Source organism: Rhinatrema bivittatum, chromosome 6 (assembly GCF_901001135.1).
Source record: "Rhinatrema bivittatum chromosome 6, aRhiBiv1.1, whole genome shotgun sequence".
Taxonomy (NCBI): Eukaryota; Metazoa; Chordata; class Amphibia; order Gymnophiona; family Rhinatrematidae; genus Rhinatrema; species Rhinatrema bivittatum.
The window spans coordinates 3071960-3088767 of record NC_042620.1 but is presented as its reverse complement, the minus strand read 5'-3'; the positions used below and the strand labels follow the sequence as shown (position 1 = coordinate 3088767).

The window sequence follows — 16808 nt, the reverse complement described above, 5'->3', positions numbered from 1 at the left end:
TATATATTCTTACTTTTGTTAAATGTATAATGCTTATTTAATACTGTTAAATGTATAACGCTCCGGCGTAAGTTCCTGTTCATTGTACACCGACGTGATATCTTTGATGAGCGGCGGTATATAAAAAACTATAAATAAATAAATAAATAAATAAATAAATAAATAAATAATGTACAGGATGCTGGGCTGGATGGACCTTGCTCTGACCCAGCCTGGCATTTCTTATGTTCTAATGTACAGGATGCTGGGCTCGATGGACCTTGCTCTGACCCAGCCTGGAACTTCTTATGTTCTTATGTACAGGATGCTGGGCTCGATGGACCTTGGTCTGACCCAGCAGGGCACTTCTTATGTTCTTATGTACAGGATGCTGGGCTCGATGGACCTTGGTTTGACCCAGCAGGGCACTTCTTATGTTCTTATGTACAGAATGCTGGACTGGATGGACCTTGGTGTGACCCAGCAGGGCACTTCTTATGTTCTTATGTACAGGATGCTAGGCTGGATGGACCTTGGTGTGACCCAGCAGGGCACTTTTTATGTTCTTATGTACAGGATGCTGGGCTGATGGACCTTGGTCTAACCCAGCAGGGCACTTCTTATGTACAGGATGCTGGGCTCGATGAACCTTGCTCTGACCCAGCCTGGCACTTCTTATGTTCTTATGTACAGGATGCTGGGATCGATGGACCTTGCTCTGACCCAGCAGGTCACTTCTTATGTTCTTATGTACAGGATGCTGGGCTGGATGGACCTTGGTGTGACCCAGCAGGGCACTTCTTATGCTCTTATGTACAGGATGCTGGGCTCGATGGGCCTTGGTCTGACCCAGCAGGGCACTTCTTATGTTTTTATGTACAGGATGCTGGGCTGGATGGACCTTGGTCTGACCCAGCCTGGCACTTCTTATGTTCTTATGTACAGGATTGCTGGGCTCGATGGACCTTGGTCTGACCCAGCAGGGCACTTATGTTCTTTTTTTTTTTTTTGGATAATATCTTTATTAAATTTTTCCAATAGGATTACAATGTAAACCAACAGCGTAATATCAAAATAAAAAAAAACAGGTAAACATCCCTTACCCTACCCCACCCCCACCCCTTTCTCTGCGGCCATCCTCTCTGTGATGCTATACAAAGGTCCATTAAATGGCTTGCTCCTTGTCAGAGTAGCACGCTGGCGTGTCCTCTGGGTCTGGTAGGAATTCAGTGTCATTTCATGGGTCCCGAAGCAATCCAATACAGGGAGTAAGGTATTCTGTAAAAGACTTCCAAGCCCGGGAAACAAGTACAGACCTCCTTGGCATAGTCGGTGTGAGAATAGCGTGCTCCATGGAGCACAGTCTGGCCATTTTGCAAAACCAGTGGTCAGCACTGGGATTTTCTGGACTTAACCATTGTGTCAGAATAACCTGTTTCCCCACAACTCCCGCCTTAGATATAAACGATCTTGTAGAAGCAGGGGTTGGCCCTGATATAGAGCTATCAACCCCAAAGAGCCAAAGGTTGGGGTCTAGCGGGAGTGAGAGTTTCAATATCTTAGAACAAAAGAGGCCCACTCTCTTCCAGAACCGTGAGACCTGCTCCAAAGATGTTTTCAAACAATGAAAATAAGTGCCCATGCTGTGTTTACACTTAGGACAGCAAGGGTCGTGCGTTATTTTCATTTGGTGAGCTCGTTGTGGTACAATAAAATGTTGCCAAAGAAATTTGTAATTTGTTTCTTGTAAAGAGACATTTTCAGACAACACTGGTAGCTCCCGAAAACAGTTTACAAATTCTGCAAATGTTAAAGAAAACAAAGCTCATGCCTGCCATCTATTGAATAAATGCTGAAGAAACTGGGGCTCGTTTAAAATCAGAAATGCTTTATAATAATGGGAGATCGCAGCTCTGGGTCGTGCCCCCACCTGTATGGTAACTCTAAGCTTTTGCATGTCTGGGGTTTCCACTAAAAAAGGCTTCTGAGAGTGAATAAAATGAACCACTTGTATGTAAGCAAACGCATCTGCTGCTGGTAAGGCAAACCGCTGTTGTAAAGTGGGAAAGGGGAGTATACTCCTAGTTGTTCTGTCGTATAAATCAAAATGTGGGTGAGACCTAGTTGTTGCCAACGCTGAAAAACCCCACTCTCTTTTCCGGGGGGAAAGAAGTCATTACTGGTGACATTTATAAGGGTAGTGAGGGTGCCAGGCATCTTTCCCAATTTAAAAGTAATTTCCAGACTTAGCGACACAGACGCAGCAGTTCCTGTGTTTTTAGGTGTTGGGGTACCATGGAAAATGGAAGCTGCATTAAAGGATTTACGGATTTCACCCCATACCACTCAAGGAGTAGAAAATATGGGGTGAAGGAGGACGTGGCACATAGCCAGTCTTTAACATAACGAACTCCACATGCTAAATTGTATTGCTCTAAATTTGGGCACCCCAAGCCTCCCTTTTCTCTGGGGGTCATTAAAATGTGTATAGGAATACGGGCCCTCTTCCCCTGCCACAGAAAGGTCTTCAAAGCCTTGTGTATCCTATGATGATCGGCCCTGGTAAGCCAAAGAGGGGCCAGCTGAAGGAGGTAGAGCCACTTAGGCAACAAGACCATTTTAAAGAGCTGTATACAGCCATTAAGAGAGAGAGGTAAAGGCGACCATCGCTGAAGCGTGGTCTGCGTGGTCTCCAGCAAGGGCTGTACATTCACTGAATAAAACCTGTTCACTCTGCACGGGATATGGAGTCCCAGATATTTTAAAGTTTTCGTTACCCATTTAAGGGGAAATTTCCCTGACCAGGTCTGCTGTAGAGTTCCAGTGACATCTAAAGCCTATGATTTTTCACAGTTGATCCGAAGACCTGCAAAGGCACCAAATTGCCGCTGACAGTCAAGGACCACTGGAAGCGAAGCTTGGGGTTTGGTAAGGAAGACCAGCAGGTCATTGGCAAAGACTGCAATTTTAAAGATATGGTGTGGTCCCCCGTAACCCTTCACCTCTCTACAACCATCAATTTTTCGCAATAGAGGGTCCAAAGATAAGATGTATAACAACGGGGATAACGGGCAACCCTGGCGGACCCCCCTCTCAATCTTTACCTCTCCCGACATACACCCATTAACTAGAATGTGGGAAATCGGGGTTTTGTAAAGTAAAGAGATAAAGTGTAAGAAATCTCCCTGAATCCCATATCGCTGCAGAACGGAAAAAAGGTAACACCATTCCACCCGATCAAAAGCCTTTTCTGAGTCAAAGCCTATGATCAAGGCTGGTATATCTTGGTGTTGGCAAATATTAATGGCTGTTAACAATTTTATGATGTTCGTGTTGGGCTTACGTCCTCGGACAAACCCGGTTTGATGTACAGAAGTCAAATATGGGAGAAAGACATTCAGTCTCTTCTAAGGTTTTGGCCAATATTTTAAAATCACAATTCAGCAGCGAAATGGGTTGGTAGGAAGTAGGGTGTTGGGCATCCCCACCAGGTTTCGGGAGTACAATAATATGTGCCTCGTTAAAAAGGGTGGGAAAGGTGTGGTTTTTTAGACCTTCTTGAAAGGAGTTCGTCAATGGAGTACCAATAAAAGGTGAAAAGATTTTATAAAAATCATAAGTTAGACCATCGGGTCCCGGAGACTTTCCTGATTGGGCGGCTGAGATGACTTGTGTGATTTCGTATGTCTGGAGAGGTCTATTAAGAAACTCCAATAGGGCAGCAGAGAGAACGGGAATCTGGAGAGAGTGAAAAAACTCTTCCTCTTCCCCCTCCCCACCTTGTATGTCAGAAGTATATAGCTGGCTATAGAATTGTCGGAAAACGTCACTAACCTCAGTGTCAGAAGTTGTGGTTCTCCCAGTGGATGTTTTCAAATTTGCAACAAATGATTTTGGTTGCTGTGCTTTAGTCAGTCAGGCGAGTAAACGACCCGGCTTATTGCCAAATCTAAAAAAATTCTGTTGTCCCTTCCTAAGATAGGCCTTTGCTCTTGTGTCCAATAAAGTGTTCAACCTGCCCAAGACACTATAAAATTCAGCCCGGGTTGTGGGAGAAGGGTGCCGAACCAGAGCCTCTTTAGCTGCTTTCAGTTGTGTCTCCAATTGTAATATAGTCTGATTTATCTGTTTGTTCCGAGTGTGGAGATATGAAATAATTTCACCCCGCAAAACCGCTTTAGCAGCCTCCCAGTAAAGATGCGGGGTGTCAGTATGTTGTTGATTATGCAGTGTATAATCCCTCCACTTTTCCTTCAAAAACCTGTGAAAATGGGCGTCTCCTTTGAGAAACGAAGGGAACCTCCAGATTGGGGTAGCGTGTTTTGAGGGCGAAGAATTCAATTGAATGGATATCAGGGTGTGGTCCGATATAGCCAATGTTTCTATGGTTGTGGTTGAGACTTCGAAAAATACATGTTTGGAGATTAATATTTATTTATTTATTTATTTAAAATTTTTATATACCGGCATTCATGTTGCAAACACATCATGCCGGTTTACATATAACAGGGGTGTACAGTAAACAATTCAATAACCTATTTGTGTAGAAGGAAGCAGTTACAAATAACAAGGTAATAGAACTGGGAGGAGAGAAGAAAAGAAAGAGAATAACATTAGGTATAGGTATTTACATTAGTAATAACATTTTTACATGTGGAAGTGGTAGAATCTGGCTGAATAGAATTAATCGGTGTCCGGGAAAGCTTTTTTAAACAGCCAGGTCTTAAGTCTCTTCCTGAAGGTTGGGAGGCTGGGCTCCTGTCTAAGGTCCGGTGGGATGGAGTTCCATAGAAGGGGGCCGGCTGTTGAAAAGGCCCGATCTCTCAAGGTAATGTGTTTGGTAGTTTTGGCTGGGGGCACTTGAAGAGATCCTCTGAGTGTGTCTCTTGTTGGTCTGGAGGAGTTATAAATTTGGAATGGGACTTGTAAGTCGAGTGGGGTGTGTTGATGGATGGTTTTGTATATTATGGAAAGAGATTTGTAGAGGATTCTAAAGTGAACAGGCAACCAGTGGAGATCTTTTAGGATTGGAGATATATGGTCCCTCCTCCTGGAGTTTGTCAGTAATCTTGCCGCAGCGTTTTGTAACATCTGGAGGGGTCTAGTATAGGAGGAAGGTAGGCCCAGAAGGATAGAGTTACAGTAATCGATCTTAGAAAAAATGATAGCTTGTAGAATGGTTCTGAAGTCCTGAGTGTGGAAGAGTGGTCTAATTCTTTTCAGAACTTGGAGTTTGTGGAAACAGTCCTTGGTGGTTCTGTTGATGTAAGCTTTAAGGTTCATCCGGTTATCAATTAATACTCCTAGATCTCTCACCTGTGTAGTAGTTGGGATAGTTGGAGGATTAGAGATGGCATTATTATCTGGGGAGATGAGAAGCAGTTCTGTTTTAGAGGAGTTTAAAACTAGGTTTAGGTTAGCCAGGAGATGTTTAATTTCGAAGAGACAGTTTTCCCAGTGAACCAATGTTTTTGTGTAAGATTCTTTAATGGGTATCACGATCTGGATGTCGTCGGCGTAGAGGAAATGTTTGAGGTTAAGGTTGGAGAGGAGTTGGCAGATAGGTAAAAGATAAATGTTAAAGAGTGTAGGTGACAGTGAGGAGCCCTGGGGGACACCTATGGATGCGTCCATTCGTGAAGATTCTTTGTTCTGTATCTTAACCTTGAAGCCTCTGTTGGAGAGAAAAGATTTAAACCATGAGAGAGCTGTGCCTGAGATACCTATAGAAGCCAGAATGGAAGTGAGAATGGAATGATTGACCGTATCAAAGGCGGCTGATAGGTCCAGTAGAATTAAGAGGAAGGATTGGCCTTTGTCAAGGCCCATTAATATGAAGTCAGACATGGAGATGAGGAGGGATTCTGTGTTCAGTGACTTGCGAAATCCGTATTGTGATTGGAATAGGATTTTGTTTTCTTCTATGTATTCGGAGAGTTGAGTATTGACAACTTTTTCTAGAATCTTGGCTATGAATGGGAGATTGGCGATAGGACGGAAGTTGTTGGGGTCTTTAGGATCCAAGTTGGGTTTCTTGAGTAGAGGTTTGATGGAGGCCAATTTGAGGTCGTCAGGATATAGTCCTTGGGAGAGTGAGCAGTTTATGATGTCCGACAAGGTTTTAGCGATGGAGTCAGGGATGGCCAGGAGCAGTTTGGTGGGGATAGTATCCAAAGGATGGGAGGAAGGTTTCATTCTTCTTATAAGAGTTTGTATCTCTAAGATAGAGATGGGTTCAAGTGTTTCCAGACCATTGTTGTTGAGGGATGATTGTTGAAGAGACTGGTAAAGAGCAGGGTCGGTGGGATTAGAAGGCAGATGAGTTAGAAGGCTGTTGACTTTGTTGTGAAAATGAAGAGCAAGTTCTTCAGCTTTGGGTTGTGCTAGGTCGTTGGGAATCTCCTGTGGGATGATTTGGGTGAGATTGGAGACATAGGCGAAGAGGGCTTTTGCGTCGAAGATTAAGTGGTGAATCTTGGATGCATAGTAGTCCCTTTTGGATTTAGAGGTAGTTGACTTGTATTGATGGAGGGTGGCTTTGTAGATGGATCGTGTATTGGTGCTTGGGGATTTGCGCCAGTCGCTCTCTTTCTGTCTTAGATTTTGTTTTAGCTTTCTTAGTTTCTTCCGTGAACCATGGTTGTCTTTTGGAGGCGTTTGGGGAGTGATTTTTTGGTTGCTAGCGGACATAGCTTGTCGGCTATGGAATCTGTGATGGCTTTCCAAGAGCGGAGAGCTGTGTTCGGGTTTGAGAGATCAATGGATGGAAGTTGAGAGGCTAGGTGGGAGCTGAGGTCTTCTGTAGAGCAGGATCTTCTGTATGGGAAAGATGGTGAGGGCCCTTTGGAGGTGGAGGGTTTGTTCAATGAGAATGCGGTTGAGATAAGTGAGTGATCAGACCAAGGGACCTTCTTGCTTTTGAGGCGTGAAGAATGTTTGATGCCTGGGTTAATAAAGATAAGATCCAGCGTGTGGCCTGCTTTGTGTGTGGGTTTGGTAACTAGTTGTTTGAAACCCAGGGCTGAGAGGGCAGAGAGAAAGGATTCACAGCTGGATGATGGGGTAGGATTGTCCACATGCAGATTAAAATCTCCTAGGATAATTGCTGGAGCGTCCAGTTTGATGAGGGTTGTGATTTCCTCTACTAAGGGGGAGGGGTCTGTCTCAAGGAGGCCCGGAGGGGCGTAGACGAGTAGGATTTGTAGTTGTTCCGAGGTGAAGAGACCCATTTCTAGTTTAGAGTCTGAGTTGTATGGGTATAATAATATATAATCTATACACGATAAAGTGTTATGTGATCTCGAAATGTGAGTGTAGTCTCGTTCAACCGGGTAAAGTGTTCGCCATACATCAAGTAAATCAAGATGGTGACATAGGTAGGCAATTCCTCTTTCATTTCCTAGTAGGGTTCCTTAAAGAGGGCAATTTATCTAGGGACAAGTCGTGGACGCAGTTAAAATCCCCTAACATACTGTGCCCTAAGCATGCATGTGGAGTAAATTGCATAAATTCACAAAAAAGTCATGAACATAAGTATTTGGACCATATGCCATGTGCCATGTGCAGAATGTGACCGGTTTGGAGTTCCAAAGGCCCACCAATATAAAGTATCTACCTTCAGGGTCAGATATTGAGTTAAGCACCTTAAAATTAGTATGCTTATGAATGAGAATAGCCACACCCCCCTTCCTATGTTTTGCCTCAGAAAAAAGGCAGGATCCCACCCAATCCCTTTGAAGTTTTGCGGCCTCCAGTGCTGTTAAGTGCGTTTCCTGAATACATGCAATATCCGCTTGCAAGCGTCTGAGATGTGTTAAAACTTTTTTCCTCTTCACTTGGGAACTCTTGGCTTGGGAACTCTTGGGAGTTCCCAAGCCATTAACATTCCATGACATCAATTTAGGCATTATATAACCATAAAAATGAGAAATCAGGTAAGGGATGTGAGAAATCTGAGGGAGGGAAGGCCCCCAGCCTGGCCCTCCCCCCGTTCCAAAATCAAGTGCATATAAATGAGCATAGCCCATTGTTGGACCACAGAGAAAAAGTTGTGCACCGAACAGTACAAACCACAAAAACTCACCCCCCCCCCCCATAAAGTTGTTAACCCCCTCATCCCTTCCCCCTCTCCCCTATTATCCCCTATCTCAACTTTGTCCTTTCCCATAGTCCAGATCCGGAAAGGTCTATATCCCCGATGTTAGGAGATATGAAGATTTGTAGAATGTGTCTGGGGCCACACTCCTGTAAGAACTATCTTCTTTGTTGGGTTTTTTTTTGTTTTGTTTTGTTTTGTGTCAGAAGATCCAATCTTATGCCAATGTTCTGCAGTGGCAGAAAGAAGTTTGATAATTTAACCAGAAATTAAGATTAAAGTTGTATGAAAACCAAAGAAAAATGAAGGAGGGGGCAATCCATAGGGGGAGGCTCGTCGCTTACGACTTTAGCTCGAAAAATCCCAAGGAAGGCCAGCGGGCCCGCTGTACTCCCGATCAGAGCGCAGAAACCTCCCAAACCAGAACTGTATGTACCAGCTAATTTCAATTTAAGGATGAGCCATAGACGATTGATAAGTTCTAGGATTAGCAGGGGGCTCCAATGTCCTGTGTGCAAAGGGCAGGGTGATACCCAGTACCTGAAACATCGCCAGCTATCCCCCCGAGTCTCCCCGGGGTGCCTTGTGAGAGAAGGAAGGTCCTTCCCCCGGTTGAGAGAAACAAGAGATGGTCACTCTGGGGCGGATTTTAAGAGCCCTGCTCGCGTAAATCCGCCCGGATTTACGCGAGCAGGGCCCTGCGCGCCGGTAAGCCTATTTTACATAGGCTTACCGGCACGCGCAGACCCCGGGACTCGCGTACGTCCCGGGGTTTTCGGAGGGGGGCGTGTCGGGGGTGTGTCGGGGGGCGGGCCCGGTCGTCGCGGCGTTTCGGGGGCGTGTCGGCAGCGTTTTGGGGGCGGGGCGTGGCTACGGCCCGGGGCGGTCCGGGGGCGTGGCCGCGCCCTCCGTACCCGCCCCCAGGTCGCGGCCCGGCGTGCAGCAGGCCCGCTGGCGCGCGGGGATTTACGTCTCCCTCCGGGAGGCGTAAATCCCCCGACAAAGGTAAGGGGGGGGTGTAGACAGGGCCGGGTGGGTGGGTTAGGTAGGGGAAGGGAGGGTAAGGTGAGGGGAGGGCAAAGGACAGTTCCCTCCGAGGCCGCTCCGATTTCGGAGCGGCCTTGGAGGGAACGGGGGGAGGCAGTGCGGCTCGGCGCGCGCAGGCTATACAAAATCGATAGCCTTGCGCGCGCCGATCCAGGATTTTAGTGGATACGCACGGCTCCGCGCGTATCTACTAAAATCCAGCGTACTTTTGCTTGAGTCTGATGCGCAAGCAAAAGTAGGCTGATCGCGCTTCTTTTAAAATCTACCCCTCTGTGCACAGCAGAACCATATCCCGTATAAAAAGGAGCGGGCTATAGTAAAGTTGTTTGTTTTTTTTTATTTTGCGGAAGAAGAGTGAAAAAGACAAGTTAGAGTCCCCCCTACCTTGCCCCCTCACAGGAAAATACCTTGGATTCAAAGGCATGGTGAAACCCTCCTTCGTAGACCACAACATAAAATAGGTGACTTTAGCAAGCTCCGTTGGCCTCCGCCAGTCATTTGTGCATAGCATCTATAAATTTTTTCGCTGCAGTAGGCGCAAACAGGTGCATCTGGTCCCCCTGCCATATTTTCAAACATGCCGGGAAGAGCAGTGAGAACTTGATTCCTTAATTATGGAGGGAGGAACAAATTGGCGCGAAGCCTTTCCTTGCCTTGGAGACCAACGCAGAGAAATCTTGAAAAATGCGGATCGGATTTCCTTGATACTTTAGGTCCCTCTTAGATCGAGAAGCCCGCCAAATCTCAGTTTTGTGGGCGGAATTAAGTATTTTAGCTATCACTAAACAGGGTCGGGTGCTGGTGCCTCTCCTCCCCCCAAGCCGGTGCACACGCTCCACAGTTAACTTGCCTTGTAGATGCGGGAGTTCTAGTGTCTTCGGAAGCCATTCCTCCAATGTAGAACAAAGTGTGCTTTCCTCCACGCTTTCTGGAAACCCCAGAAAGCGGAGATTATCTCGACAAGCTCGGTTTTCGAGGTCATCTATCTTGCATTAAAGGGTCTGGATCTTCTTTGTTGTGTCAGCCATTTTGGTCTCCGTCTGTGTCATATCATCTTCCAATAGAGAAATCCGATTTTCAACAAGTTCTAGCCGGGGCTGTAAATCCTGTAAAGATTCTTTAACTTCCCCGAGCTGTGTTGTTATCTGAGTGAGTTTATCATCCAAAGCCTCCTGAATTGCTTCCTTTATGTCCTCGATCGTTAGGATAGGATGGGGAGGGTCCCCTTCTCCGGCAGCCGCCATCTTCGGGTCTGAGGCCTTGGTTTTCTCTTTCTCCCTCCTTCCTCCCTTAGATGCCATCGAAGGTGTAAGTTTCTGCATATATGGGATGATGGACATACTCGCTGAGACTTCGCCCTGGTCTCCACTCGATTTAAGCTATTTTCTGGCTATGATGACATGCGATGGAGGGAGTGGGCCCCGGAGCTGGTGAGAAACGCTTCCTCCCATCTCACCACATCACGCGATCCTCCCACTTCTTATGTTCTTATGTACAGGATGCTGGGCTCGATGGACCTTGGTCTGACCCAGCAGGGCACTTCTTATGTTCTTATGTACAGGATGCTGGGCTGGATGGACCTTGGTCTGACCCAGCAGGGCACTTCTTATGTTCTTATGTACAGGATGCTGGGCTGGATGGAACTTGCTCTGACCCAGCAGGGCACTTCTTATGTTCTTATGTACAGGATGCTGGGCTGGATGGACCTTGGTCTGACCCAGCAGGGCACTTCTTATGTTCTTATATACAGGATGCTGGGCTGGATGGACCTTGGTCTGACCCAGCCTGGCACTTCTTATGTTCTTATGTACAGGATGCAGGGCTCGATGGACCTTGCTCTGACCCAGCAGGGCACTTCTTATGTTCTTGTTACGGGATGCTGGGCTCGATGGACCTTGCTCTGACCCAGCAGGGCACTTATGTTTTTATGTACAAGATGCTGGGTTCGATGGACCTTGGTCTGACCCAGCAGGGCACTTCTTATGTACAGGATGCTGGGCTCGATGGACCTTGGTCCACCCAGCAGGGCACTTCTTATGTTCTTATGTACAGGATGCTGGGCTGGATGGACCTTGGTCTGACCCAGCAGGGCACTTCTTAGGTTCTTATGTACAGGATGCTGGGCTCGATGGACCTTGCTCTGACCCAGCAGGGCACTTATGTTCTTATGTACAGGATGATAGGCTGGATGGACCTTGCTCTGACCCAGCCTGGCACTTCTTATGTTCTTATGTACAGGATGCTGGGCTGTATGGACCTTGGTCTGACCCAGCAGGGTACTTCTTATGTACAGGATGCTGGGCTCGATGGACCTTGCTCTGACCCAGCAGGGCACTTCTTATGTTCAGGATGCTGGGCTGGATGGACCTTGCTCTGACCCAGCAGGGCCCTTCTTATGTTCTTATGTACAGGATGCTGGGCTGGATGGACCTTGCTCTGACCCAGCAGGGCACTTCTTATGTTCTTATGTACAGGATTTTGGTCTCGATGGACCTTGGTCTCACCCAGCCTGGCACTTCTTATGTTCTTATGTACAGGATGCTGGGCTTGATGGACCTTGGTCTGACCTAGCAGGGCACTTCTTATGTTCTTATGTACAGGATGCTGGGCTCGATGGACCTTGCTCTGACCCAGCAGGGCACTTCTTATGTTCTTATGTACAGGATGCTGGGCTGGATGGACTTTGGTCTGACCCGACCTGGCACTTCTTATGTTCTTATGTACAGGATGCTGGGCTCGATGGACCTTGGTTTGACCCAGCAGAGCACTTATGTTCTTATGTACAGGATGCTGGGCTCGATGGACCTTGCTCTGACCCAGCCTGGCACTTCTTATGTTCTTATGTACAGGATGCTGGGCTGGATGGACCTTGCTCTGACCCAGCCTGGCACTTCTTATGTTCTTATGTACAGGATGCTGGGCTGGATGGACCTTGGTCTGACCCAGCAGGGCACTTCTTAGGTTCTTATGTACAGGATGCTGGGCTCGATGGACCTTGCTCTGACCCAGCAGGGCACTTCTTATGTTCTTATGTACAGGATGCTGGGCTCGATGGACTTTGGTCTGACCCGACCTGGCACTTCTTATGTTCTTATGTACAGGATGCTGGGCTCGATGGACCTTGGTTTGACCCAGCAGAGCACTTATGTTCTTATGTACAGGATGCTGGGCTGGATGGACCTTGCTCTGACCCAGCCTGGCACTTCTTATGTTCTTATGTACAGGATGCTGGGCTCGATGGACCTTGGTCTGACCCAGCAGGGCACTTCTTATGTTCTTATGTACAGGATGCTGGGCTGGATGGACCTTGGTCTGACCCAGCAGGGCACTTCTTAGGTTCTTATGTACAGGATGCTGGGCTCGATGGACCTTGGTTTGACCCAGCAGAGCACTTATGTTCTTATGTACAGGATGCTGGGCTGGATGGACCTTGCTCTGACCCAGCCTGGCACTTCTTATGTTCTTATGTACAGGATGCTGGGCTGGATGGACCTTGGTCTGAACCAGCCTGGCACTTCTTATGTTCTTATGTACAGGATGTTGGGCTCGATGAACCTTGGTCTGACCCCAGCAGGGCACTTCTTATGTTCTTATGTACAGGATGCTGGGCTGGATGGACCTTGCTCTGACCCAGCCTGGCACTTCTTATGTTCTTATGTACAGGATGCTGGGCTCGATGGACCTTGGTCGGACCCAGCAGGGCACTTCTTATGTTCTTATGTACAGGATGCTGGGCTCGATGGACCTTGGTCTGACCCAGCAGGGCACTTCTTATGTTCTTATGTACAGGATGCTGGGCTCGATGGACCTTGGTCTGACCCAGCAGGGCACTTCTTATGTTCTTATGTACAGGATGCTGGGCTGGATGGACCTTGGTCTGACCCAGCAGGGCACTTCTTATGTTCAGGATGCTGGGCTCGATGGACCTTGCTCTGACCCAGCATGGATCTTCTTATTTTCTTGTCCTAATTTCCATGTACGCTTTTTAAAATCTGCCTATCTATTGAGCACAAAAAATGATGCACAAAAACGGATTTTATACATTCTGTTATGCACACAAACCCTGCACAATTTTAGAAGGAGCCATTTAGATGCATAATAATTTGCACTTTAAAATTGAAATAGATGATTCTACGGTGGGAGTGATATATGGTTTCTTGCACCACATAATTCTTTTCACAAAAGAGCTATCTAGTGAAGGTGACTAATGTATATTTGGCTTGGTAAGTGTGGCCTCACTATTTATTTATCTATAAACATTTAATATTTTTCCTTTACCGAGCTGGTCTGACAGCAAATTACAAACAAATGTATAATTAGATTCCTGTTATACTGCATCTTAGTCTACAAAGGGGGCATTGTTCTTACCTTTGGCCTAGTTTCTGTACTAGGTAATTGATTTCTGCCAGTAACATACTCTTTCCATACCCAATGGGTCCTTCGTATACGATGGCGCGGTGGCAATTGAGCAGAGCATAGCTCTGACTGTTTAGAAAGCGTTTCAGAGCAATGGTGAAAACCTCTATCTCTTTCTCGCGACCTGTGAGGAGATGAGAGACGTCAGTAGTGCAGGGGGATTTGAAGGAGATGAATTATGCTTGGCTGCTAACACTGCTATTACCTTACTAGCAAGACTTAATTTGTGGGTATGAAAAGAAACAAAGATAGGGAAGGATTTTGTATGGATTTTAGTCTGCTCCAGATAGGAATGTGAGAACTCTTTTACAGGTGAAACTGTAGGAGGCAATTTCTCATCACATCAAGGCATATTCTGTCAGCAAGCTGACTCCCAGAACCAGGATGAGATGCACCTACTGCAGCTGAGAACAATTTGAGAACTGCACTACTAGGCTGATTGTCTACTTAACTGCTAATCAACTTTGATCAAATCTAAATCAGCCTCCTCCAATTGCACAATCATGCCCGGACTTGATTATCTGACCCTGGAGCACACATTTATTTATTTATTTATTTATTTGCAGTTTTTATATACCAACATTTGTTTAGTAACCTCACATTGGTTCACAATTAACAGAAATATTGCAGCTGTGCCAACTAGAACGAACATGTGCAACAGTGCTTTACAATAAACATTTACAATAAACAATAAACTTTACAATAAACTTGTTAACGAACATATGCAATAGTGCTTTACAATAAACTTGTTAAATGAGGGGGAGGGGAGAGAACAGTGGAACAATGAAAGGGAAAAATAAAATAGTGGTACAAAGCAAATTGTTATCTCACTGAATTTATAAGTCTATAAATAAATAGAATGAATTTTATAAAAACACAATTGGAAAAGAGAAAAGCTGGGTATGAGAGAAAGAAATGGGATAGAAGTCTTATATACAATTGATATACAATCGATATGAATAATTGCCAACAAAAGGTTAGGTGTGGAGATAAAGAAATAGGGGATGTACATTTAAGTACATTAGTGGGCAAGGCTGTAGGAGTAAGGGAGAGAGGAGAGCGTAAGGGTTAAGTATAAGCCTGTAGGAAAAGCCATGTTTTCAGTTTTTGCTTAAATTTTATTGGGCATGTTTCTTGCCGTAACTCCGGTGTCATATTGTTCCAACAGTTCGGTCCGGCTATGGTTATCGCACGCTTCCTAGTTGACTCAAGAGCGGTGGTTTTATGTGTGGGGGAGTGTAGGGTGGCTGCATGTTGTGTTCTAGGGGTTCTGGAGTGTTTGTGGAAGTAAAGTTCATTATTGAACCATGTCATGTTTTCATTGTGTAGGGTCTTGTGTATTAGAGATAAGGTTTTGAACATGATTCTCTGCGCAATGGGGAGCCAGTGCAGATCTCTGAGTATGGGAGTAATATGTTCCTTCAAAATCCATACAGAGTGCTTGAGAAGGTCATCGGAAAGCACCCAGCCATCATCAGAGCTTTTGCTCTCTCCTGATCTTACCCCAGCGCAGAGCATGCTTGCCTGGCATTGGGATGCTCTGATTATGTAAAGAAAAATCAAGCCAGTTCTGAAAGACAACTAATCTCAACAGACTGTATATCCTTAGTTATTTCAATTTGATTATATGCTTTTGTTAAATAACTCACAGTAGTTACAACAAAAACACAATAAAACATATCCCCACAACTCCAAAAATAATTACAAAAATCTAAACAATCTGATTCCAAATCCCAAGAATTCAAATAAATCCTGACCACCCCAACACTAAACCATCAGACCTCCTCTCTCTCCCTCATCAACTCCAGGTAAGCATAGCTGATCATTAAATATTGTGACCCTAGCTGGAAATTATGCCATCATTTATGCTCCGCTCAAGAAAACCTGATCAAAAACAGAGTAAGGTTAAATGGTAAAATTTCCCAATGGAGAAAGATGAATAGTGGAGTGCCCCAGGGGTCTGTTCTGGACCACTGATTTTTAATATATTTATAAATGACCTGGAAATGGGAACAATAAGTGAGGTGACCAAATTTGCCGATGACTCAAAATTATTCAGTTATTAAATCGCAAGAGGATTGTGAGAAACTGCAAGAGGCCATTGCAAAACTGGGAGACTGGGCATGCAAATGGAAAATGAAATTTAATGTGAACAAGTGCAAAATGATGCACTTAGGGAAGAGAAACCCAAATTATAAGAACATAAGAACATAAGAAAATGCCATACTGGGTCAGACCAAGGGTCCATCAAGCCCAACATCCTGTTTCCAACAGTGGCCAATCCAGGCCATAAGAACCTGGCAAGTACCCAAAAACTAAGTCTATTCCATGTAACAATTGCTAATGGCAGTGGCTATTCTCTAAGTGAACTTAATAGCAGGTAATGGACTTCTCCTCCAAGAACTTATCCAATCCTTTTTTAAACACAGCTACACTAACTGCACGAACCACATTCTCTGGCAACAAATTCCAGAGTTTAATTGTGCGTTGAGTAAAAAAGAACTTTCTCCGATTAGTTTTAAATGTGCCCCATGCTAACTTCATGGAGTGTCCCCTAGTCTTTCTACTATCCGAAAGAGTAAATAACCGATTCACATCTACCCGTTCTAGACCTCTCATGATTTTAAACACCTCTATCATATCCCCCCTCAGTCGTCTCTTCTCCAAGCTGAAAAGTCCTAAACTCTTTAGTCTTTCCTCATAGGGGAGTTGTTCCATTCCCCTTATTTTGGTAGCCCTTCTCTGTACCTTCTCATTCGCAATTATATCTTTTTTGAGATGCGGCGACCAGAATTGTACACAGTATTCAAGGTGCGGTTTCACCATGGAGCGATACAGAGGCATTATGACATTTTCCGTTTTATTCATCATTCCTTTTCTAATAATTCCCAACATTCTGTTTGCTTTTTTGACTGCCGCAGCACACTGAACCGACGATTTCAATGTGTTATCCACTATGACGCCTAGATATTTTTCTTGGGTTGTAGCACCTAATATGGAACCCAACATCGTGTAATTATAGCATGGGTTATTTTTCCCTATATGCATCACCTTGCACTTATCCACATTAAATTTCATCTGCCATTTGGATGCCCAATTTTCCAGTCTCACAAGGTCTTCCTGCAATTTATCACAATCTGCTTGTGATTTAACTACTCTGAACAATTTTGTGTCATCTGCAAATTTGATTATCTCACTCGTCGTATTTCTTTCCAGATCATTTATAAATATATTGAACAGTAAGGGTCCCAATACAGATCCCTGAGGCACT

The 16808-nt window shown here is 45.2% G+C and overlaps 1 protein-coding gene across 1 annotated transcript in view; it reads right to left on the bottom strand.

The window, feature by feature from the left end:
* LOC115093343 (adenylate cyclase type 10-like) overlaps positions 1–16808 on the bottom strand; it is a gene marked incomplete in the record, with an annotated part of 787628 nt that overhangs the window by 565074 nt on the left and 205746 nt on the right. Inside the window, 1 exon segment of the mRNA XM_029604970.1 lies at positions 13490–13661. Coding sequence (XP_029460830.1) covers positions 13490–13661 — 172 coding nt within the window.